General features: G+C 35.3%; 1 protein-coding gene across 38 annotated transcripts in view; it reads left to right on the forward strand.

Moving 5' to 3' along the window:
• Positions 1-27269, forward strand: part of DGKB (diacylglycerol kinase beta) — a 394011-nt gene that overhangs the window by 288811 nt on the left and 77931 nt on the right. For 33 of the 38 annotated variants that reach the window (XR_014579917.1, XM_083824538.1, XM_083824535.1 and 30 more), the window contains 2 exons: positions 19399-19489; positions 24895-25090. Coding sequence is in view for 33 of the 38 variants with exons in the window: in XM_083824538.1 (XP_083680664.1) it covers positions 19399-19489; positions 24895-25090 (287 nt within the window). In the remaining 5 variants the exon portion in view is untranslated. Of the gene's footprint in view, positions 1-19398; positions 19490-24894; positions 25091-27269 lie in introns of those variants that run through there. The other 5 variants (XR_014579916.1, XR_014579918.1, XR_014579919.1 and 2 more) reach the window with 4 other exon arrangements.

The raw sequence follows: 27269 nt of genomic DNA on the forward strand, positions 1-27269 counted from the left end.
AATAAATTCCACTTTCTTACATTCTCTAAGCACAGGAAAGAAAACAAAGAAAAAAAAAAAAGGTGTGTGTGTCGGGGGGGGGGTGTTGAGTTTGGGATCCCTGTGAGTGTTGTTTTTTTTTCCCCCCAGGGAAAGTTTATTTACATCAACTTTAAAACCATTTCCATTAAGAAGATTTGTTGACTGTGCTTCTGATAATTGTTAGGATTCGTAATGCTTCTATTTTGTTGATATTAAGGTGCCTTATGTACATTGGTGAGACTGCTCATTTTCTGTTTTATCTGTAACATGAAACTTCTGCTCATACATTGATCAGCTGAGACTTATGATCAACTCTGAAAATTCAGTCATTTATTCAGACTCTTAACTATGGATAACTTTGGGTATCTGTTTACACTTCATCAGCAAAGCTTTGAAAATAACTTGGCTTTCTAAGTCCCAACATTTGGGTAAAATATTCTGCTTCAGAACCAAGAAACAGCAGGAAAAGATAAATGAAGAAAATACTCTTTATACAGAGCTCATTTTCTTAACATATTCACACAAAAAATAAGTTTTTTGTTTGTTTGGTTTTGGTTTTTATTTACTCTCTGGCTAAAACCAGAGGGAAAAAAAAAACCATATACGTTATGTCAGCTAAAGAACACTTATCAGACATTAAAGAGTACACTGGGTTAGTAGCTTGAATGGTAGACTGAGATCATGACCACATTGAAATTGGTGTGAATTTTACTTCTGATCTAGAGAGTTAGATTTCTTTCTAGATACAATATGTTAGGGTCTAAGTACCCTTACCAACTATTATGATATGGGTGTGTTGTAAATGCCTAAAATAGTTACTAAATTATGTTATTTGTGAGGAGCATTAGTTCCTGTAGAAAACTGTTGTTACATAGGGGTGAGATAAGGATGCAAAACTGAACATCGAAGATATAATTATTTCAAACAAATATCTAAAGGTTTTAGTTTCTTTAACTGCATTTAGGTTTCAGTACTTTTTTTTTTTTTTAACGTAATAGGAGATTAGAAGTATATTGATTGGAGGGAATCTATAATATGCTACACAAAATTCAAAACGCTTTTTTATGCATATATTGTTTGTAATATTTTCTTATAAGCATGTTATGCAGTCTGAAAGTGTACAGCCTGCACAGGTGTAGAACCAATGAAAGCCACTTATCTATAGTTATAATTACTATTTATTTTTATGTCCAAAACATTTATATAGAATTAAGTAGTTATGTCTCACAGTGTAACTTAAGGCCTTTGTCAGAGATCTGTAAAGAAAACGTTGCTAGAAATGTTTTTATCTTATAAAAATTGGAAGAGTGGTAAATATGAAGAAATGTCAATAAAGTAGTTGTCTGGATGACTGTTCCCTCTCTCTATATATACTGAAATAGCTAAGTGTATGGTAATACATCCAGAAAACACAAGTGTAGGCTGCGTGATCAATGAAGAGCTTTATATTATAGAACACTGACTCTGGAAAGGACTAATTGGTCATGCCTGGTAAGCTGAACATGAAATTTTGAGTGTGATTCACTGGTTTATAGAGCAGATAGGGTCCTTAGCTTTATGAGGAGGGGAATCATGTTTATAAGTCGGAATGTGATTCTTTAAACTTTACGTGGTATTCATTAGACCATTGCTGTGGTGATGTATACAATTCTAGTATCCGGTCTGCAGAAAGAACATTGACAATTGAAAAGTTTTCTGAAAAAAGCTGCAAAAGTTGGAAAAAGTATAGCAAGGGGGAGAGGTCCCATACGAAGAAAAAGGTCACAAAGAAAACAAGAAAATGCTCCTCCTAGAATATCAAACCCGTCACCGTTGTCTTACAGTGATATGAGCCCCCAAATCTTGTGGAAAAGTAGAGTAGTATGTCATCTTGCATACCCAAGGAGAAAGGACAAGAACCACTTTTGCAAAATATTTTTAGAAGACCTTCGTGATAATTTTCCAGGTGTTTTTTTTTGTTTGTTTGTTTGTTTTTTTTCCCTCCCTATGGCTTTAATTTCATAGATACATCTTTTCACCAGGTCTCATTCTCTGCCAAAGATTAGTGCCATTGAGAAGACTTTAAGGCTCCATTCTTAAGGTGTAACGCAACGGTAATAGATATTTTCAAAGTGACATGCACATAGGAACCTAAGTTCTATTGATTTTCATTACAGTGCTGTGTGGTGTAATCTAAAAAAACTTCACCAAACCAATTAAATTGCTTCGGGGATAGAGCAAAGCTGTTGTCCCTGAAGGGGAACTCTGGGTGCTTTCTAGCTGTCACCCAGTGGTGATCCCAGTACCAACAGATCACCAGAGACTAAAGCTGCATTTTGGGAAATGCCACTATCATGAAGTCCCATTTGTCCTTCTGCAGAACACTGCTATTTGGGGTTAACATATGAATTTAGATGATCCATCGTAAGCATCAATTTCTTAATCATTATTTAGGACTCTCCTTTTGATTTGAAGTCTGTTTGTCACTCACCTAAATGATGGTTGTAGTCCAGATAGGCAATTCTATTAAAAAGAAAAAAATGGTTACTCATTATGGAAACTTTAAAAACATCTTCAGACCACTTTCCTGAATAAAGCCGTACCCCTCCCCTCCCTTTTCCTGTTTCATTTTTCCTAGTAATTCTTGAATTAGAGAACTTCTAGCAGTGTGGGAGTTGTGGCCGTGACTCTTACATTTATTTGTGTAACCCTATGAAGGATGAGTATGAGGCCATAGGTAAAATGCATAATGTTCCTCAGCAGACAGCAGTCATTATGTGTATAATTTACAGTATGGATCCATTCGCAGCAACTAATAAGTAGTGTTTTTCAAAGTACTCAGAGTAACTAAAGAATACTTACTAGTAACTTTTTAAAAGTTCAGTCAATATTAGAGGTATAAAAGTAGTGTTTTGTTTGCCATGTTATGATGGACTCTGTACCTTTATCAGAGAAAATATGTGTAAACAAAAAAAACGGAGTGCTTAGATCAGAGTGTAGCTCTTGCTGGCCGAGAGCACAGCACAGGTTCTGTGATCTGGGAGGAAAGCCTTTTGTGACCAGTGTGTAAAAATAAGGGGGCTTTCTTCTGCACTCCGAGGTAGAGGGAGGGAAAAACATTTGGATCCCGCAAACATCTAGTAGCTCAACAATGACAAGATTGGTTCTGACAGCTGCCTGTTTCACAGTGGCATTTAACCAGAAATATTTGAAACGGATTGATAAGAATAATGAGGGATTGCATGATGTATGACAAACTTCACCACAATTTAACTCATTAACAAAGAAACAATGTTATGTAAGAAACATATATTTTCTTATGTTTCTATATAAGAAAAAAAAATCCTTATTTACTGTTTACCTCATTTGTGATACTTCATTTGCAATAACCCAACAGCAAATAAGATTTTTATAATAATTTTCTCCTTCAGGTATTGCAAGTATTTCACTGTGAAATAGGTTGAATGGGATGTCATTGTCCTTTAACAAGTGCTGCTGATGGATGTGGTCCATTTAAATGTACAACTGAGAGCTGAACTAGATAACGAACTTATTATTACTCTCTGAGGATTACAGGTTAGTCCCAAAGGAGTGCAGTAAGCTAGAGAAAATCCATATCTACTGGCTAAACAATAGCCAGAAGGCTGACTGGAGATATTGATTTACTTTCTAGGCCATTTAGACCTTAATGGTGGAGAAAAGCTGAAGTGCTGTTTACTTTTCTGCCAGAATCGACCAAACAACCAGTCCATTTTTTACAGACTTTTGATTGATTTCGCTTAGAGGAATGAGAGGTGATTTATTTTTAAGCTGAAAGCAACTCGTAAATATCTCCCACTACACAGGTTCCCTGAGAGTAAATGTTAAGTGGAAATACTTACTGAGAAATACTTTGCTGCAAATCAATGTGAGCAGGTAATACTCCTCGGTAGCAACAGTCAGGTGTTGGACACATTTCTCAAGTGCGGTGAGGACTCTGTGCAGTATGATACAAAATCTTTTTAGAAGCCTCAATTTTTGCGAACCGGTATGAATCTGATTGCTGGGCTGAATTTGTGCCAGCTCTGCCCTGCTGACTTAGAAGAGGACCATGGTGGTGGGAGCATAAGTGGTGCTCAAGGTCAGTAGTGAGCAGCTTTAATATTTGATGGATAAAAATGGTAATTTATCATGTGACAGTTGCGCATGATACTTCATACAGCAAATCTCTAGCTGTAAGGGACAACTCAGAGAAGAAACAGGACAAGATTTAGGAATGAAGCATTTTTAAAACTGGACAAAATTTAGGAAATACTGCTGAGCACACTGTCATATGTAGAGACACAGCGAAACACAATATAATATGTTCATTATTTCTTGGGAGGAAAAAATACACACACACATGTATATAAACTGTCTGGCAAAGAACTTAGGTTTATACAAAAGACTGTCAGGTATATTAGGGCTGTAAATACTAAAGATGCGTTACCAAAATCAAGGGAAAAAAAATAGATTGCATGTTCTTGTGGAACTTAAAAATGTAGAGCTGGTATGTTAATCGTATTCCTACATAGAGTTAAAAGCCATAATTTTAGATTAGTTACAAACACATGGTCTATAATTACTATATAGGAAAAGTCTGCAGAAATAGTTTGTTGCAAAGATAATGCCTTTTTTTCAGAAAGCGTTGTGTAGTTCTGCCTTAACGCAACAGCCTGTTGCCTCATGAAAGCAGTGCTGTTTTCACTAAACAAGTGTGGCTTTTTCCCTCCTCCCCACCTCCTTCCTGAAGGGAGTTATGCTTGGTTAATGTGTTGCTTATATCTTAACTCAGAAACATACCTATTACCCGCAGACTATAATTACAGTCAGCTCTAGGACTTGCACAATGTGTAAATATGGATCTTTTTAATCTGAAACTTATATTTCAAATCCTGCTTGTGTCTTATGTCGCCTGTCCTACCACCCAACTCATTAACCCTACACTGATTTGTTTGATTCAGCCTCAGCGCAGTGCTACAGACCTGAAGACTGATAGGAAAATACAGTGTTCCAGTATCCCTTTCTCCGGGTAAACCCCTAAACAAAAGAAAAAATAAATAAATCATTACTGTGAGGTATGAGTCATTAGGACTGTGTTATACAATAAAACAGCAATAATTTTTACTGCCCCTTTGTACATACAGACTGATGTAAAAGAACTACAGAAAAGCTGAGAATCTCAGCATATACTTCACGCTACTTCTTCACTCAACATTAAAGTGAAAAATGATGGATTGGTGGATTGGTCTGTGCTCCCAGTTGATAGGCTGTGCTGAAAATTTTGGTCCACCTAATTTTTTTAAATCAAGTCTTTTGTAGACAGTACAATAAGGTTGTACTTACTACATGCTGTTATGAAGTCCCAAGCAGAAAATTTTACAGGCTCTTTCATACATGGTTTCTCTGACTTTTTTTTGTTTGTTAAGATTTTGAAAAGTTCACTTGCACATTCTCAGAAGAAACATTTTATGGTTTTTTATTACTTTTCTTCAGTCCTAAAAAGTTTATAGCAGAATACATTTTGAAGAGCTGTTTTAGATGCTAGACTTACATATTTTAATATACTTTTATGATTTGTTTTTGTTAGTGGTTTTTCTTTTGTTTGGTCTGTTTTTTGATGTTCTGGTGTTTTGCTTGGGTTTGGTTTTGGTGTTGTTTTTTGAAAGAAGGAAAAGCCTGCAAGCTAAATTTTGTTAGCTTTATACATCTGTATATATCAGTGGAAGTATTGCCTGCAGTTCTCATGAAACTATAGTGAAACAGCATTTTATGTACTGATAATTTTTATTTCCCTACTGATACGTTCACAATTCACAAAAAAGCAGTGGATGTATATTAACAAAAGATGTGCATTTGATGCTTTCTGTATATCAAATACTATTTGTCTAGATAGAATAATTGTACCAGTTTAGTTTAGGGTTCTTCTGTTTGTTTTGTCTTCTTGTTGTTACTTTTTAAATTCAAGCTGTGGAAGGATTAAACTGAAACAGTAGTTAGAATAGATATATTTTAACTTTGAGTAGCTTATTTTGGTTTAGCTTACATCAGTTAACTAAGCTAAAATTTTCAACTTTATATTGAAATAAAGCCCCAGCCCTGCAAACATTGAAGTGCTTCATTTTATTTGTATGTATGAGTAGTTCCTTTGATTCCCATTTCTTAGCTTAAAAGCATACACCCAACAATCTGTACTTGTTTATTTAAGTTTAGGAAACCAGTTAAACTAATGTAATTTTCAAGTCAACCAGTCTTTGGAATCCCACAGATTTGAAGAAATCAGATCAATGACTTCAAATGACAGCATCCTTTTTTACCATGTTTGATTTCCTTATCAAGTTTTAATCCTAAAGTATTACTGACTTTAAAGAAAAGAATAATTTCTTCCATTTATATCAAGAGCTGAACAGCAGTGAGTAAAGACAAAGTTCAAGGAAATCTAAATCTGGTTTGTTGGTGGTTTTTTTGTTTGTTTCTTTGATTCTTTTTTGTAGCATACGATTATCCAAAAATCAGAAAGGCAGATTTCTTGTGATCTGTGTGTATATCCCTGTGAAAACAGGCTACATCCATAGTCTTCCTCAAAGCAGAGTGTATATAATCACTGGCACACTCCATAGAAGACACATACGGAACAATTTTATGGATTTACTTTAAATATACTTTTGAAAAGATATCAATTTGTTCTTGATTGTATGTATTTTAAATTGTAATTGTGCACAGGGATTAAAAAAATAAGTGTTCTCACCGGGTTCTAACAAGTGAAACAAATGACATGCGGCTGCGTAGCTCACAGGTGTTTGAGCAGCTCTTTGCTGATCATCCAACAAGACTTCTGGTGGAATGACTCAGTCACACAGCTCTGTATAGAGGAGCAAAAAGATGACAGTATTCTTAGCTTTACTCTCTGCCTGGCAGCCTGCCTCGTCCTTTTAGGTGCTGTTCAGTGTAGAAAGTTTTCTAGATCTGTATTTTGAAGGGCAAGGTGGTAAGTAGTTATAGTTGTAGGATTTATTATTTATACAGCCACCATGTGCATTTTCAATCCTAAGTCCTGATCTCTACTAAGTAAAGACCTTCTGTCATACTAAAATGCATTCTGAAGTCTCTGCACATTTACAGAGTAGCATTTTAAACCACAGCTGATGACTGTGTTTAGTTTTCAGGGGGAAAAAAATGTTGCCTAAAAACATAGACTCACATATGGAGCGTTATGGGTATTTTCAGGTTTCTAAACAATCAGTGGCCTTTTAAAAACAAAACACATCCCATCCCACCCTACAAAATAGAAAGGGATGCATTGTTATTTAGTAACTATGATCTTTTGTTTCAGAACGAGAATGAAGCTTGGCCCATGGGTTTCATAGGGTTCACCGGCCTGTTCTTTCCTGCATGGTCTGTACCTGAGAACTGGGAATTGTGTTGTAACCATTCTGTAGGAAATAAGGAAGCACAGTGTCCATACATCTTCTGGAAAGAAAGATGGGTTATATGTGAATTTCATCTGAGCTTTCTCAGAAAAACAAGCTAGAGAGCAGGAACAGCTTATGGTGGCTTTTGTATTTAAGGTGCTTTAGGGAACATACGTGGACTGTGTTAAATTTCAAATTCAGTTCCTGGGCTCTTCTGTGGTAAGTCACTAAAAGTCTTAGGTATATAGATGATCAAATGCCTTGTCCCATGTAAATACTTTTAAGGGTATATATATATATATATATATATATATTTAATTCTCTTTCTGCAGTCAAAGTGAGTAACAATGAGACTTCATTTATCTTATGGTTTTGTTGTTGTTTGTTTTTCTTGTTCTCTCTTCTCTCTCTCTCTGCCCCCACACCCCCGCCCTCTCTCCCTCCCTCTCCTTCTCTCTTTTTTTTCCCTTATTTCTTTCCTTTTTTTTTCTAATTAGGTGTAAATACTTCGAGACAAGACAGGTTTTCAGTATGAAATTAGACACCTAAACATAGGCTTCTAAAGGAACTTGTGTACACATCAACTAGATGTCGATGCTCTCATTTTAGTTAGTGGAGAGACAGTTATTTCTCTCAGTGAAGCCTGGAGAGGCAGTTCTGCCTACTCAGCTCCAGTGAATCACACCTTCAGTTTCATTGAGTAGATGTCTTTTGTCTTCATTGGGAATACAACTGTCGAGTTCAAAGGCAGGCAAACACATTGACATGCCTAAATCTAGTGTTAAGCTGAATCACATTCTTAGAAGTGGTCCTCTCATGGGGGTGGAATCAGGAGGCAACGAAGCTTGAAAAGCACAAGGCTTCCTAAACTCATAAATCTGCTCTTCCGATAGAAGAAACTTTAAAGTCCTGTGAATCCCAGTCAGACAGGCAAAGATGTTTAGTCCTGCCCCTATCCTGTCAGGCTGAGATATTTCTGGAGGGATCCTAGAGAGAGAAAAAAGATTTTGTCAAAAAAGATTTGCTATGACACAGAAAGTCTGATGTTTCTCCCATATTTTTACATAAGAGTTGCTCACTGCTCCTTTACAACATTTCATTGATTATTTATATATATATATATTTTTTTTTTCTTTAATCTGCTCTTTGTGTCCTACTTGGGAGTGATATAAAGCATGGTGTTTCAATGGAGTTCAAGTTTTTTTATTTGGTTGGTTCGTTGTTGTTGTTTTGTTTTGGCAAGAATCAAATAGTGGTATTAGAGTTATTTTGTTCTTTCAGTGGGAGTTAAAATATTGGGTAGAGAAAAAGATAAATTAATTACATATATACATCTACTTTACAGGAAACAAAACTGGTTTATATGTCTGTTTGTTTCTAAAATAGATCTGAGATAGTGCATGTGAAGCAGCCAATGAGGAGCTCCTGGCAAACCTATCCCTGAACCTCTGAACTGCCTTAACAATGGTCTCATTAATTTAAGTACTACTCAATGTCATATCTGCTTTTACATACCCATATTAGCGGGTAAGGGGAAGGAAAATTGTTTTATTCGTCTGACATAATTTAAAGATGAAATGTGAAGGTCTCTGACCTTGCTCTGAGATAGCAGGTCTATTATGACATATACAGAGAGGTGTTTTTTAACACAGCTTGTTGGTTCTCTAGTACAACCAAGGCTGGTAAATGTGGAACTGTTTATAAGCTTTATTTTTGCTCATGATAAAAATCCTCCTCAGATTAATGAGTCATTGGTGCCTCAGCATCTGCTCCCTAGACTGGGGAATTTGGGAAAGAATCTGAAGGGAAATATGAGGACAAAAGTAAGTAAAATGTTGTTGTGGTTTAACCCGGCTGGCAGCTAAACACCACACAGCCGTTCGCTCACCCTCCCCCCTCCCTCTCTGGGATGGGGGAGAGAAACGGGAAAGTGAAGCCTGTGAGTTGAGATAAAGACAGTTTATTAAGACAGGAAAATAATAATAACAATAATAATAATAATAATGATAATGGTAATAGTATTAACAATAATAATGTGTAAGAAAACAAGTGATGCACAATGCAATTGCTCACCACCCGCTGACCGATGCCCAGCCTATTCCCGAGCAGCCGGCCCCCCCACCCCGGCCAGCCACCCCTATATATTGTTTAGCATGACGTCAGATGGTATGGAATACCCCTTTGGCCAGTTTGGGTCAGCTGTCCTGGGTCTGTCCCCTCCCAGCTCCTGCTGCACCCCCAGCCTGCTCGCTGGCAGGACAGAGCAAGAAGCCGAAAAGTCCTTGGCCTGGTGTAAACACTGCTCTGCAACAATTAAAACATCAGCATGTTATCAGCGCTCTTCTCATCCTAATCCAAAACATAGCACCCTACCAGCTACTATGAGCTACTTAACTCTGTCCTAACTGGAACCAGGACAAATGTTAAAAGCAGGAATCTTCATTATGGGTAATGGACACAAAGGAAGTGTTACAGGAATGTTCATTTTGTAAAATTAGATGACAAATTAAGATACTTTTTAGGTATATTTTTTGAGAAACTAAACTTTTTTTCTTTTCTTTTTTTTTTGTCTTACTAATAACTGTTTTTAAAGCACAATATATTAAAAAGCACGTGCCAGAATTCCTTATTTAAATCAAATCTTTACAGTTATCAGGCAGGTACAACAGTATTTTATAATAGCTGTTTTTTATACCGTGTGCTGTAGGTTAACCTGCAATTTGTCTTAGTGGAGTGTACCACATGCACTTCTATAACTGTAGGAGAAATATATTAAATATATTTTTTGTTTTGTTTTGTTTTTCCTCATGAACATCCAGTTGCGTGTTAGCACAGAACAGATTCACTCTGAGGTACAACTCAAAGGTCATTGAGTTCCCCCTTCATTCCCTAGGTGCATGAGTACCTAGCACAGAACTCTCAGGTTCTTAAAATGATTGGATGTGCTGTTTGTGTTGTGTTATAGGCACTTTTTATTCATATCTTAGGATAAAATTATCCTCTGTAGCAGACTAGTAGCAGACTTCTACTCTCCACTGGAGTCTGTAGTGTGAGGCAATTACAGGTAATCCAGTGGAAACAGGTATCAGGTTTTATAGAGAACAGGTTATGGATATGACTGTCATCTAGGTTAGGATGTTTTCTGATTACCATGTTTTTTCCTCTTAGCCCTAACAGAGGGAATGCTTTCAATCCCGCTTTTTCTTGAAAACCCAGACAAATAACATTCTGATCAGTAGACCAACAAACTGGGAAACAGTGCATGGACCTCAGGTGAATTTTTGGCAACTTTGTCTGCAAATTTACAGATAATAAATGATGTTCTGGAACATCAGTCCCTGTCTGGAATGTGTGGACTTACTGGTACTCATATGTGGACTGTTGTACCAAGATTTCAGTCCAAATAGAAAGTTGGAGCTTGGGATAAGAAGTAGTAATGAGGATTTATTGAGAAGAAATAGATATTCCAGTGAAGATATTTAGAGAAAAGGAGAAATGCGTTTGGACCAGAAAATTAAGAACATAAAAATACCCATCCACTGTCAACCAAAAGGTTTGTCTAGCTAGGTGCTCTTTCGTCATTGTCTTCTACCAGTGAGCATAGAAGAAGAACAGGGTAACATAATAATATTTCCACATTCGTGGTGTTTTGCTATGTGGACTTCAGTGGCTAATTCTTCCACAAATCTATTCAATCCTTTCTAAGCTTTTGGCATCCTGTTGCAAATAGCTTAGCATCTTAATTACATGCTGTTTAAATAATCCTCTTGCTTGTTCTGTCTCCTCACTCCTTTTCTGTGGTAGCATTTCCTTGGGAGAGGTGGTGAATTTCCTATTCATCCTTTCCATATCATACACAATTTTAGAGAACTCCATCTCTAAAATCTCCCCCATTTATCATCTTTTCAGCCTGGAGACCTAAAAAAAAAAAAATAAAAAAATAAAAAAATTCAATATTTTGATCTTCACTGTTTTCTTTCTCCACACTTCTTCCAGTTCAATTGTAGTCTTCTCACCAACACACACCGTACCTTCCCTTTGGGGAGGGGAAAACTGCACCCAGTATTCAGCATCACAACACCATTCATGCAAATGCTATTAAGCACTGCTCTGACACTTCATTCACCTATCTATTGTAAGTCCAAGACCTTGTTCCTGAGACCTTATCGCTGTTTGTAAAATAAGAGGTTTGTTTTTTTTTTCTTTTTCCACTATGCATCACTTTGTATTTATCCACGTTAAATTTCATCTACAGTTCATAGAATCATAGAACAATTTGAGTTGGTAGGGACCTTAAAAATTACCTGATTTCAACCCAACTGCCGTGGGCAGGGACACCTTCCACTAGACCAGGTTGATCAAAGCTCCATCCAACCTGGCCTTGCACACTTCCAGGGATGGGGCATCCACAGCTTTTCTGGGCAACCTGATCCAATACCTCACCACCCTCGTAATGAAGAACTTCTTCCTAACATCTAATCTAAACCTAACCTCTTTCAGTTTAAAACCATTACCCCTTGTCCTATCACCACATGCTCTTGTAAAAAGTCCCTCCCCAGCTTTCTTGTAGGCCCCTTTTAGGTACTGGAAGGCTGCTATGAGATCTTCCTGGAGCCTTCTCTTCTCCAAGCTGAACAACCCCAGCTCTCTCAGACTTTATTCACAGTCCAGTCACTTAGTACTGTGAGGTCCTTTTGCAACCCTTCATGATTTCTATTTTTCATTGAAAGGGATCCGAATGTGTCCCAGGATGGTTTCTTGGAGGGATGTGAGAGCATAGCTGAAGGCAAGAGTAGAACTGAATGGGGAAGGGGATGGTGGTGACAGCTGTAAGAGACTGTAGACATCTGGGAGAAAACCAGGCACAGAGAAGTGGGGCAGGTAGGTGGAGAGCAGACTGCAGAACAGCTTCATACAGAAGTGCAAGCTACAGTGCCAAACTGTATTGTAATGAGTGAGGAAAAAAATTGAGTCAAACACAGCTTTGCAGCAGTATCTATAGAACTAATAAATGTCGGGAAGAATCAGTCTCAGAATGATGCTTAATTATGCAAGTTTTTATGTAGTAACTTTCCAACTACTTGTAGTATCATCGCATGAAGATACTTGCATCACATCGCATGTGAAAATTTTAGTTATTTTATTTGTTAAACTGGAATCGTTCTTTCAGAATTGTAACTTTTCTGCACTTATCTATAGTCTTTGCTTTTGCTGTGTGCCATAAGGGATTAACACTTAGATTTGCCTTAAGTACAGCTGGTAATGGAAAAAGAGAAAATTGACAAAGATGTCTCTATTAAAATCATGCCAGCCACACATAAATCTCTTATGGATGTGCATCTCCACTGGCTATTTCCTTACCTTTGCGTATGATTCATTATAAAGCAGAACAGGAATTATATGATTGTTAAGACAGAAGTGGAAAGAAAAGAAGAACATTAGAAAAAGTCATACATTCTTATTAATATATATTATGTGCTGCAATGAAATCATTTTTACCTAAGTATAAAATTACCTAGATAATAGATCTATGAACAGTGAGAAAAGATGGAAAATATGTTGTCTATTGAAAACTTTTATGGGAAGAACAGGATTTGATAAAATATTCTTTATATTGAGTTGTACAAAGCATGAAAATATATTTTTTATTTGTGAATTATTTTTTTTTTATCAATCGAAGTTTTATTTATTTTATCACATATTCAGTATTCATATTCAGTATTTATTTAATTAGATAAAATCCAATATATCAGCATATTTCATTACCAGGAATGCAAAACAGAGTCACCATGACATACAATCTGCCGTAAATTTTACTTTTCTTACTCTTGAATGTATGTTTCACAGGCTGGGACTCCACAAACAAAAGCAGCAATTTCAGGTACAACTTAGAAAACTTTTCTAAGACCTGAAGAAAATCAGATGGTTAAGGTTACAGGCACTTTTATCCCCAGATTCAGGAACAGATTTCTGAAACTGCTTATATTTCAATTGTTCCTTGATGCAGACTTTTATTTTTCCTTACATTGGGAACCAGCACTAGAGCTTCTATATTTTCTTTTTAAAAATGAGGTATGAAGTTGAAAACTCTAATAAAGCAGAAACTTTATTTAAAAAAAAAAAAAATTAGCTTGTGCCCATAAATCTGGTTATTTTTTTTCTCACCATATTGCTTCACGCGTCATAACATAAATGGCCACTGAATTACAATAAATAGTATTAAGAGCTAGATTATTCTTAGATTATTCTCAGCTGCATACTACCTGGGTATTTACATTGTTCTCTCAGGTGTCTGATACTAACAGCAGTCAGTGGCAGAACATTGGAACAGATGTTCAGCTCTTTTTGCCATTGACATTTTCTGTGCTCCCAGTTTTATTTTCAGACCTTATTACCTGTATTTTCAGTCTTCAGAAATGTGTGTTTTTGTTCAGATCTCCTTTAGGTTTATTTTATTTTTCTTCTCTTCTCCATTTTATTATCAATTTTTTCTTTCAGTGTTGCAGAACTTCAATGCATTTTGAAAATAGGTTCCTATATTTTCCCCATTATTCTCTTTCATTGATTCCTCTATTTTCCTTGATGATGATATTCTTTTTCTTCTTTCTATATCTACCTGTCAACTTCTTTCTCCCCTTGGACTCTTCGTGGTTTCTTTACTGTGGAAAAAACATCTCTTTCTCACACCTCCATTTCTGCACACTTCTCTGGCATTTTTGATTCCCTGCAGAGGGGTTCTACACATTTTTCTACATTTTCATGGATCAGAGTATTTCTGTCCTCTGTTTTGGAGTAAACAAGGGAGAAAAGTGAGACAGACTTGTTCCTCTAAATACTTAACACTGAAGTATCTATCCTCTGAATGCCTTCCAAGAATATGGTGAATGGGAAGATAAGCGTTCTCTCTATAGGGCTTCATTCCCACTGTGTGTGTGTTTTGTTTATTTCTTTGTGTTTCTCCTGTGGATTGTTTTTATTTTTATTTTTATTTTTCAATTCATATTCTGTATACTGTTGTTCATGAACACTGCTCTTAGAATGGGCGCTTTATGTTGGGAGCTTATATGAGTTTATGATATAGGCTGAGACCAACTCTTGACACTCACAAGCAGACAGTACTTCTACAATGTAATTGCAACAGCTTAAAAAAAGTCTTTTGAGAAGACAGTGATTAGAGATTTGGGGAACCAGTATAGTTTATGGAAGAAAAAAAGTGCTTTGTATCTGGGAGCAGATATTCTTACATAGATTTGTGGTAGAGATTGCTTTCAAGCAGTGCACTTTTCAAGGAATTTAGCATAGAAAAAATATGAATTCTTGTAGTTTTATGGGTAAAAATCTCTGTTGTTTTTATAAATAACAGGGTAAAAGATGATAGAACTAGATACAAAAATTTGTTCTTTCTCTGCCACAAGAGAATATTGAAATAAAGCTTTCCCAGACTGTATTCCCAATTGGTCACAATATAGTTAAATTATGTATGTATTTTCACACAGATGGCCAGAAGCATTTTATTGACACAAGGCCATCCTTGCACTAAATTTAAAATCCCGCTCTGAAAGTGTAGCAGTATTAAAACAGTTTGAAATATATGTTATTAAACACAATTAATATAAGCAAATATACATGTTTTTCTTCAGTCTCTTTTAAAAATGGTCAAACTGTTTCAGTTGAATTTTTTTTTTAAATTGCGGTCAAAAATTTACTGATGTAGAAATATTTAGCTCAAGTCATTGAAGCTTGACATTACCTAATTAAAATAAAATGGAAATAAATATAAATAGTAGATACATTAATAAGATATGTAAATAAAACAGTAGAAATTGTGACAAACTCAAATGTAACAATAAGTGATTGCCCCAATCTCTAGTCCCTTAAAGCCTGAATATGACTTTGGTTTTTACATTTTAAAATATTCCTTTTTTATTGTCTGTCCTCCTTTTATTTGCATCTTATTGCTGGTCTATTGTTCCACACATTCTGACACAGTGTGCACGCTATAATGAAGTATATGTGCTCTTCAGGTGTAGAATAAAGTATTTACTATTTCCATATTTAGATACAGGACAATTTTTCAATTATATGTCTTGTAATTGCTTAATCAGAAAGGTTATATAAAATAGTTTTAGCAGTAGGGGGGTTTCTGATTAACTGATAATGGAGCAAACCCTTATCACAGACTATTTTGATCATTTTGCCTTGATTACCAAACATTAGACTGAACTTTTCCAAGAAACATATTAAAGTTTCTAAGCCTGACACTTATCTGCAGAATATAAGCACTGTAAGAAAAGGCAGTACTAGCCCTTCCATACCATTTTGCTGATTTGTTTCAACCCCGTTTAAGAAACTCATTCCACTTATCAGAAAATTGACCAATACTTGACCGTGTGGAACACCGCCAGAAAAAAAAAAAAAAAGTATTTAGGCTCTAGAAGGAAGTTTGGTTTTGTTGTTCTTGCATCCATAGACGGTATATATTTTGACATACTGTAATCCAATAGCAGCATTAGATAGGGTTGGGTCAGCCTTTAATCACAATTGATGTTTTATTTATATTGCATTTTCAAACAAGAAGTTAAGAGTTTAGCTATGCTCTTTGAAGCATATGCAAAAACACTTTCCTGTAAAATAATCTATTCCTTTTCTGAATCTAACAAAAAGTGTTGTAAAGAAGTGCTACTGTAGGACAATTTATTTATTTATTTATTTGTTTGTTTTACTGGAATAAGTTTTATCTTTGTTTTGGTTATCTCTTATTAAAAGTTGAAACAATTCGAAATTATCAGCTCCACTAGGAGGGAAAAAATAGACATGACAGCAGCCCATGATTCAGTTTCTTACAGTTTTAATGCATCAAAATATGTATTTGTTTATCAGTCTAAAATTTACTTGTACCATTTTGAAAGAAATTAGAAATTTATTAATCTTCTGAATGGACTCATCTATTTACTGCTGTCTTGATGAGTAAATAAACTTCACCTGTTTGAAAGAGTAAAACTAGCAGAAGATGGGAATTTAGATATTTAGATATTTTTTGATGAATAGAAAAAAACAGTATATTTGCTATAATTTATTATATGACTGATCATGAAAAATGGAAATTTGAGTATGGAAAGATAAGTATAATTTGTCTTTATTTTGTACATTTAACTGTGCTTTATATGTATAACAAAAGATGAAATACGATTTTCTGTTCAATAAAAATTTTAGTGCATTTGAATAAAAGCATGCAATCTAATCTACCTAATGGCTGGTAAAGAAGTTGGTAAGTCCTTTTGAAAATGAACAAAAAAAAAAGTATTTGTATCCATATCTATCTTTTTACTGGAAAAAATTATGCAAAATTAAGTATGTATTCACTGTAAAAATTATGGCAACAAGTACGTTGTCTTTCTATCCTTAAAAACAGAGGTGTAGTCAGCTAGGAAAAGGAGGACAGGCTCACAAGACTATATTTTTTACTTTTATTATTTTATTTTATTTTATTTTATTTATTGTTTTATTTTATTTTTGCCATACAGAATAGGGTATATTACAATGATACAAAACACATCTGCCATCAAAAATTCACCTGATGAATGCACTTAATCTTTTATCTTATAATTCTACAAGGTTTTACTTATAGACCTGCACTTTCTGGTAAACCAGTGCCAACGCTGGGTTTTCATTTTCTAAACTCAAAAGACATGAATTTGAAACCGCAGATTCTGAATGACTCTAAGATATGTCTATCTATTTTATCCATGTGCAAGTCAAAGAGTTTATTATATGCAATGTTAAGAAGTCAATTTAAAGAAGGCTTTCCAATAAAGAAAAAGAAAAGATGCTTCTTTTGTGGTAAAATAACAAATAGCAAGAGGAAAGGATCTCAAAGAACAAAAAATGAAAAGGCTCGTTAATCTTAATAATAGTATAAGAACAAATGACAAAGTACTTTTTCTGAGCTCTTATCATTTTTTCCTGTTGTTTCATTATTCATCATTCGTGTATAGAAAGTAGCAGGAGAATAGCAGCATCTAGATTTTTCAAAGGTACCCAACAGAAATTCAGTACGTTGTTCACCCTTGTTTAGAAATGAAAGGATTATACATTTCTTGATGATCATTGGTATAAATAGAACAGTTGATCCCAGGTCAGCATGTCAGTATATTAACAAATCTGCAGGTATAGAAGGAACCTACGTCAGACCACTTCCACTCACAGTCACATGGTACTGAATCTGATCTAAGCCCTTCTGTTTGTTGGCGCTCTTTTAAGAATTTCATTTACCCTAGAGCAGTATGGGTAGAATCCACCCTCAGAAACTGTTTCCAAACATTTTCAGATTTTCTGTGAAAAAAAAAAGAAAGGAAATACTGGTACTTTTTTCTTCAGAAATGTGTCATTTTCTCTCTTACTATTCCCATCTCATATTGTTCTTGTGTCCCCCACCCCTTGAAGGCTGCCAGACTGGACACCCTTGCTCATCTCTGACAGTGAGAAGGAATTGTTGGCTCTCATGCCAGTAGACTTCCTTGGAATAGACAGTACTGTATTGTCACTTCTCCCTCTGCATGGCTGTGACTAAGGAGGCAATTAAAGGGACTTGAAGAGCCACTAACTAACCTTTTATTTATGTAATTTGAAATATGTACCAAGGGTGGGTTTTGTACTTCTGCTGTCTGATGGTAATCTGAGTTTCACTCCTCCGCTTCTAGCTCAGGCAAACTCAGTTTTTCAAGTTCCAAGCACACTGCACTATGTTTGTGTCAAAGTATAGCTTATGCAAGTGGATGCATTATATTCATACCGGATTTCACAGAATCACAGAATGGTTGAGGTTGGAAGGGACCTCCAGCGACCATCTAGTCCAATGGCCCTGCTCAAGCAGGGTCACGTAGAGTGTTACACAGGATTGCATCAAGGCAGGCTTTGAATCTCTCCAAAGAAGGAGACTCCACAACCTCTCTGGGCAATCTGTGCTAGTGCTCTGTCACCTGAACCATAAAGTTCTTCCTCATAAAAGAAGTTATTCCTCATTTTGAAGTGTGAATATTGAATTCTAATTCAGTGTTGTTGTTTTTTTTCGGTTTTGTTTTGTTTTTTAATTTTTAGCTTTTCATTTTGTTACACAATAGTAATTACTTATGATAGTTAAACAAAACTGTGCATACTTATTTGAAATGGTACTGCTGGTGTCCTGATTGTATTTAACAGTGTGCAATAAATCTGGTAAAACAGAAGTGCAGTATTTATGTATTTGATGAGAAAAAAAAAAAAATCTCTGCCTGCTGTCATGATAAACTAAACAATTTACTAATATTTATATCCTGTTTTGTTTTTCTGTAGAATTTATTGATGAACTTCAAAATGCAGGTTCTGTCACCTATTTAAAATGTGTTTATGAGTTAATTATCTTGTAATACAGCTCTCCTACTGCAAAATATCTAAAGATTGTTAGATCTAGAATTTTTATTTTCTTTGAATATCTCATCTGTCATCAGGAACAATAACCATTTACCTTTACCTTCAGCTAGCCTAAGGCAAGCTACATTTTTGTCTTGGCTCTTCTTCACAATGGGAGTTCCCTGCTTGCACATTCTAGTACTCCGCAGGATAGAGATTTTAACCATGAATCGGAAATCATATAGTAGGTGTAAGACATGAAATAAAATCGATACATTTTTTCTGAGGCATGCCACTGGTTAAGTGTCAAAAAATATTCTGATAGTCACTGAAAAAGAAAAGTCAAAGGTACATTTGAACCTGTCAGTTCAACACATTTCTGTTATCCCTTTAGGGGATATCATACAACTTGACACCAACATTTAAGCTTTGAAAATTATGAGCTCATCTATTTCGAATGGGATGTCACATGTTCCCAAGCCTTTGCCATTACTTATAATGGAAGACAGGATGATCAGTTTTGTCACATATCGATAGTGAATAAGATCTTTTTTTCTTTTCTTTTTTTTTCTTGTTTCAGAATGAAGAACAAATTTTGGTATTTTGAATTTGGCACTTCGGAAACTTTCTCAGCCACCTGTAAGAAGCTGCATGAATCTGTAGAAATAGAAGTAAGAAACTAATTGTTGCCTTTATCTTTGAAATGTCACTAGTTTGGCTGAAATTCAGGGAGCAAGAGTGCAGAGTGCCTGAATCCAACAAGGCAAAGCAGTTCACATCCTTTTGACCCTATATTCCAAAATATTATTTTTATCATGTCTATTTGTAGTGCAGCCCTGAACACTGGAACAAAGTTCAGTTTGATGATTAGTGAAGTCTTAATACAGTAGATGAGGTCAAGAGGTGAAAGATAACATTAGAAATCAATAGGGAGTGTGGCTAGGTCAGATGGAAAAATGAAAGACTGTCAGAGGGAGTGAGAGCTGCTGCAGGATTAAAATAAAAAAAAAGATTTACTTATTATTTCTAGGTCCCAAGTTTTTATAACCTTTAAAACTCAGTTCCCTAAAATTATGCTTACTTTCCTGAATAAAGGTTAAAGGATATATGTTTTTTGGAATCATTCCCCTTCATTAAATAGCTTTTCTTTCTGCACAAGGGGTCATCATTCCATTATGCATTGAACATTAACTGAAAAGACACTGGATAGTTACAGACAAAATACGAATTTAAAATGATGTGCCACTGCTACTTTGATGGATGACAGAATAATTGGCTACATTACATAAACTGTTTGGGTGGCTGGTATTTATAAATAAGTGAATAAAAATGTGAAAAATGTGAAATAAGTGAAGTTACAAACCTGAGAATTTAAGTTAAATAATGAAATCATTTCATAAGAGGATTGTGGTGTTCTCTTTTGCCTACTGTAATGAGAAACTCCTCATGTCAATGGAGTATTTGTATAGCAGTATGAAATACTTGGAGAGGTATGGTAAGAGTATGATAGGTTAAAGACTCCTGAAAGGCATAATATGAAATGATCTGAAGGGAACATCTGGTAGCAAATACTGAGACTAAACCTCTAAGGTTGTGGTGCCAGACTTGCTTGTTACACAGTTTTTTTTTTTTTTCCCACACACATTTCTTTAAAAAATAAATAAAATTACTAGGACAGTGATTCACACATTTGGGTTTAAGAACAGATAGCCTGAAAAATACTTGATTAGTTATTGGAAGAAATGCTTACCTGATTAGATTTAGTTTGAATATACTGCAAGTTAAATGTACCTTTTGATTAAATATGAATTTCATTGGCTTTCCTAAGAAAATATTTCTACTCGGCAAAAATCCTACATAGTCTCATACAGAGTAAGTTGTTGTCTTCTTACACTGTTTGATTGTAGCCATCAAAAGATTGATGAAATGTTAACATCCAAAAGTGAACAAATATGCGTACAAGTTCATGATGCTGCTGATACCAGTTTTATAATTATTATCAATTCATATTAGTAACACTGTCATTACCAATAGAATATTACATTATTAGTATATAAGAAATGTTTGTTAATATTCACTACCTCTATCCTGTCCGTTCTCATTATTCCTACAATTAGGAACAAAAATCATAGGGGAAATAGTTTCCAAAATATTTACACAAGAATTATTAGGAGGTAGTTATTTACAGATATTACTACAAGTAAATTACATTTAAATGAACAATGCTTAACCAATATGGTTGTATCTAATATTTCTCATTGTATGGTGTAAACACTTGGGAGTTGTGCTGTTTTCATCTTTTTTTTTTTTTTTTTTTTTTTTTTTTAACCTGCTGCCTGCCCCTTGCTTGGGGATGTTGTTGTAAATGAGAGCTTGGTGTATGATTACCTATTTCAGTCTGAACAAAGTCCACAAAGAATGCATTTTCTCTACAGCCAAATTTTGAATGAACAAAATCCATGAAGATTAAGGATCTAAATCTCTGAGCTAGGAGACAGCAATCAAACATTCTGTGGGCAAATATTTATTCAACCATATATTTGATTTCTAATGTAATTAAGTTTGGCTTTCCTGATATACAGTCACTTCTTTTAAGTTCTGTTTTTTTTATTCTGTTTGAGATGGAGAACACAGTTTTAACACTAAATTCTTATAACTAAAATCTGTATTGAGGATACATGAAACGTCACCTCTTTGGTAACCCAAGAAAGTGGCATGTACTAAAACATTATTCAGAATAAGAGATGGTTTTATTTCCAAATTGTGATCCAAAATTTGACAAGAGAACCAGGTTCTAAAGGAAAAAAAATAATTATTATTTTTAAAATAATAATGTGTCAATAAATGAAGCTTAAGACTTTACAGTTTAGAGCACTTATACTTTATTTCCACCAGAACGGAGGAACGGTGGAAGGGAGGAAGGGAGGAAGGAAGAGAAAAAAAAAGAGGAAAGAAGAGAAAAAGGAAGGAAGGAAGGAAGGAAATATGTGAAAGATATGTAATGAGACTAGGCATAGATCCAGTGTAAATGGGGTTGTCATGGTACGTAACTGCTGCAAAAGCATCATGTGAGCAGAGGAAGCCTGCTTATACCACCTGATATTAATAGGTGGTAGAGAGGAGCTTAAATGATTACGTAGTCTTGCATAATGTTGTACTTGGTTACATGGATATGTTCTCCACAGAGAGATGATCTGAAAATTTTGGTGTAATGAATCAAGTGTAGAAGATAATGTCAGAATAGGGACTGAAGTCAAGCAAAAAAAAAAAAAAAGTAGGAACACTAATGTTTATTTTAAATCTAGTAGGCATACTCTGTATTTGAAAGTATGCTTTTATTTCTAGCAGTATCATTGCTTTATTATTGCTCTGTTTGGGGAAAAAAAAAAAAAAGGAAAGAAAAGGAGCAGAACACATCTAGTTTTGTTGTTGTAGCATATGAATGTGTTAGGACAATGCAGAGCTACCTGTCGTGCAAACTTCTTGACTCTGTGCGAACAAAAGAAATCCTCCCTTTGCTAATTCAGAAAGTTCCTCACCACTGTGGGATTCAGAGGCCTAGTCAAATAATTGTCTTAGTGTACTACCTGCTGTGTTCAATATTGAGTGAAAATGGAAGCCAGACCCTCAGCCATCCTATTTCACAGATCTTCTTTTATTTAAATAATTCCAGTCAGTTTGGGGGACGCCAGACCTTTATAAATTAACAGCAGGGAAATACCAAAGGTGTCAGATTGCATATTTATCATCTTTCTCGTGTAATACTTAAATATGTATTAAGAAGTGACTGACATAAATTAGGCAGATTTCAGAAGCCACAGGCCGTGGCTTGTAGAGGACCCCCTTCTGCTTGACATTTCATCCTTGTCAAAGATCAAATTATTTTAATTTAGGCTGCAAATTATAAGGAATGAAGACTTCTTTGTGGGAATTCCCTGTGGTAATCTGACTTTTGTTGTTACTGCTGCTTGACAGTGTGCAAAAGATATAATATGCATGCAAATAAGGTTAAAAAATATGTACTATCTAATTATCCAGCCAGTACATTCCACTTGAAGACAGTGGGAGGCCTGACACACAGTATGTGTTTGATTCATTGAGGCCTGCAGGGTATTTACACAAGATTACTTTTAATTATGAAATTAATATCTGTTTATCTAGAATGTATAGGATTAAGTGAGCATATACATGAGAAGAATTCTTAGTAAAATTAATCGTCTCAATATTTAATACATATAAAATATGGGCAAAAACATGAATTTGGTTCCAAAATAATTGTGAAGGCCCATGACATTTTTATTGGCAGAAAAGTCTGATTAAAAAGTTACACTTTCAATTGTAGTTGTTGCTACATCTGCTAACTCACAGATATGTCTTTTCACTTAAAAGGTTTCCCTGTATGCATGTAATACACAGGTTCTTAATGAAAAAATATGAAATGGAAACCTTAATGTCAAAATTGTTCACTCTCCAGATTGACAACATTAACATGCAGAGTATGCATTATAATACAGTTCTGTTTTGTGTTCTGGGAAAGTTTTAGGGTAAATGAATAATTATGCACAGCTTTTTTTGAGTTCTGCACTCCTTAAAAGCTGTGATAAAAGTTTAGATAAAAAGAGGACAAAGTGCCAGTGACCCACAGAGCATCAAGCTGCAAGATGTCAGTGGACTGTTACTGAAGCATGGTTAATTATTCTTCCATTTTTCTTCCTGATTATTACATATTGGAATTACAAAATAAGACCCTTAATCAAATTTAAATGCATGACTGGACCCCCTACTGGCTTGCAGAGCATTGCAGAAGTAGGATCTAATGTTTGTAAAATATACTGCAGTATACAACAAGGTATGTGTAACTCACCAGGATGTCTGTGTACTCTAGCTATGTTGTGAGGCATGAAGCTAATGTACCTTCAGCTAAGGTACAAGTTTATGTACCGGTCCTGGGAACTTTGGCTTACATGCACAGGTTCAACTGAAGTACCCTGAAGTTGGGTCTTTTTAATTCTGTGGAGGTTCTCCAGTATTTTGTTACATTTTCTATGTGTGAGGAGCTTGCCCGGATCCTAAGAGAATGTGGGTGGGGAGGAGAGTTTTGCCTGAATAAGTTGTAGTCACTGAAGGCTAGGTATGTCTTGTGTATGTCAGGCAAACTGTGCTTGCAAATGTAGGCTTCTGCCCCCTGAGAAGACATTGCAGTTTGTTGCTCAACAGGCTTATAAACTAAGGTCCCTGAATAGTTTTCCTGCAAATGAAAATTATGGTCCCTTTAATGGTCCTTTTAACTTAAAACCATAATTTAACAAATTACTATATATCTATAAAATTTTTGCCAGTGTCCAGTGTTGCTGTTGAAAGCAAGAGTGCATCTAGTGAGTCTTGGAAAGCTCTTTGATAACTGATACTTCTTCTTTGGCCCCATATCCCTCTTTTGCCTAAATGTGAAAGAAATATTGAAAAACCTCAAAAACATGATATACAAAACAGTGAAAATCCCTCAATGACGCTCCTAAAAATGGCCATGTTTTCCTTTGGCAATGATGCATGTTTCAGAGAACTAGCATAATAACTATTGCTGATGGAGGTCCTATGATAAGAAATGCTGTACCTGCGTCAGCATTTTAATAATCTTACCTCTTAGTATGAGTTATTAGTCAGGCATAGCTCTATACTAATGTGCCAGTTGAACCTTTGGATTGAAACTAATATCTGCATGGTGTTCTGTGCTATCAGGGACCCTCTTAGACCCTTTTCCATAAAACTGTGTATGCCCTGTATTCAGGGACTTCAGTTTCATGTGAAAGGGACTCAGGTGTTATGACAGCAAATATCATTGCAAAATTGCAAGACAGACAATTTATCTGGAACAGGAAACAAAAAAAAACTAGCAGTTATTGCTATAGTGATTTTTACAGTATAAATGTTTGTCTGCTAATAGCTGGAGTGATAGGTAGAACATTCTGATTTTTCTTTCTCTTTTACTGCTCTCTTTCTACCCCCACCCCCAACCCTTTGTTGTTTTTTGTTTGTTTCTGTTTTTTTTTGTTTTTTTTTTTTTTTCCTTGCTAATCAGTGTGATGGAATTCAGCTAGACTTAATCAATATTTCTCTGGAAGGAATTGCCATTCTGAACATCCCAAGCATGCACGGTGGATCAAATCTTTGGGGAGAGACAAAGAAAAGACGTAGCCATCGTCGGACAGAAAAGAAGAGGTCAGATAAAAGAACCACTGTCACAGATGCCAAGGAACTGAAATTTGTATGCCAAGGTAAGCTTACAGATTAATATAGGCTACCTGGCTCCATACAGTCAACTCAGTTCTATAATTGCCCTTGCATTGCCTCTTGTCAAGACGAAGGATAGACAGCTCTTAGCTACTTCTTTTCTTCTGCATTTAGCTTTTCTGATGGGAAGCACTGGCAAAATGTAAAAAGGCATAAAGAGACATGCTGACGATTACAATCTATGTACTTGCAAACCTGCTTTTTTTTAGATGGGATATTACCTGTTAAGCAGACTAAGCACACCATGTGGCACTGTTTGCTACTGTCATATTCGGTCTAGGCATACCTGGAGTTTTTGGGAGTAAGAAAATGCTTACTTAGCATTTTAAATGCTTATAAATGTCAGTGTGCATAAAACTTGGGAATAATCATGGCCTGCTTCTAACAAACTTTTCCTGAGGCTGTGGAAAATTACTTTAGGATAACAAGACAAAGATGCCTATATATTTTATGTTACCATATTGTGATGCTGTGTGCAATCCTTCATTGTATATGATGTAGCTTGTTTGTATGGGCATGCTCCTTCCTTCAGGACTCATTACTTTCCTGGTGATTAGAAGAATTTGTTCCTTAAATTTTATTATAATCATAACTTTCAACAAATCCTTACAGTAAATAGTAATATTTATTCTACTTTACAGAATCTGAATACTAGGTGTTTTAACACATCATTATATATCACAAGTTGTGGTGACTTTAAAATTTTCTGTTCACAGCAAGGGATAAGCAGACCAGACTTCAAAAACTTTTTTTAATTTCTTTTCTTTACTTTTTATTCTATGGAAATAATATCTCCTGCTTCAGTGGTTCCAGCATCCATAGACTTAATAAATGTCAGGACCTTAACTGTCTGATGTTACTATGGTCCTTTTACTAGTTTTGGATATCCTATTTTTTGTATTTTATCAGCAATATTTTTTTAAATCACTAGTTATATCTTAATATGTGGTGTGGTTTTAATCCAGCTAATTTACCTGGATAACAAAAGTTGAGGAACAAAGTTTTTTATGGCTTTGCGGCTGCAGTAGGTACTAGGACCCAAAATTTTCTGTGCTGTAGCAATTTCATATGTTCTCAGCGTCTCAAGGTAACTTACCAAATACATTGTCACCTGAAGTCTTACCAGTTGCTAAGCTTCTTCGTACACTACTATCTCTGTATTCTGTCAGTGTTCAAGAGATGGAAGCAGACTAATGGGTAATGGACTCACAAAAATATTTTCTTTTCTGTTGCTTCTGAACATAGGGAGATGGGACACTTGACCCTTTTGATAAGTAGTGAAACAATTTATTATTTCTTTAACTGTTGGGGTTATGTATGTATTTAATACATAAATAACAGTGATCTCAAACTAATGACTATTTTTGGTGCTGATATTAGAAGGATGTTGCTATGGATTTGCATTTTCCTGTACAGGAAAAAATAAAATAATAATAATAATAATATCGAAGACTTTAAAACATCAAAGTGATTAGAAGATCCTACATTATCTATAGAAGTATTCATAATGCAAACATTAAGTACCTTACTGTAGAAACTATGTGCTGTGGATGGAAGTGATTTCACCCAAAGGCTAGTTTCAAAGCAGAGGTTGACTTTTCAAAATTATAAGCTGGAACACCTATATCTTGTCACTGAATACATGGGTAGTATACATCTACAGTAGCATTTCAGTGCTTAATAAGATTAAAAGAGGATTTCCCAACTGGGCGTGTTTGTTGCACTTCGTTTTGAACTGGGAAGACTTTGATTGAAACCTTCTAAAGAAGGAACCTTTGCAAGGTCCTGCTGCTGTCCTCCCTCTGCTCTTGTACGTGTTACTTAATGTGAGCCAAGTATATGCAGCATGGTCATCACTGCAGGAAAAATGATCAAAGTTCTGCCACATCTTTTTTTTTTTTTTTTTCCTTACCTTCCCCAAATGATCATACAGATATGTATCTCTCTCTAAGCCTGCTCCCCTCTTTTTTTTCCCCACTTACTGTTGTTAAACTGTAGGTAGCCAATTGAAGCCAAAAGGCTTGTATTTTCCTTGCCTTCCCATTATCTACCTCTGCATACTCAATCCACAGTTTTGTGCTTTAATAAAATGGTCACCTGTTTGGAAAACAACCTGATTAGCCTTAATCAGAAAAATGATATATTGAAATGTAGCAATTTAAA

The sequence above is a fragment of the Anser anser genome, assembly GCF_964211835.1.
Source record: "Anser anser genome assembly, chromosome: 2".
In the NCBI taxonomy this organism is placed as follows: domain Eukaryota; kingdom Metazoa; phylum Chordata; class Aves; order Anseriformes; family Anatidae; genus Anser; species Anser anser.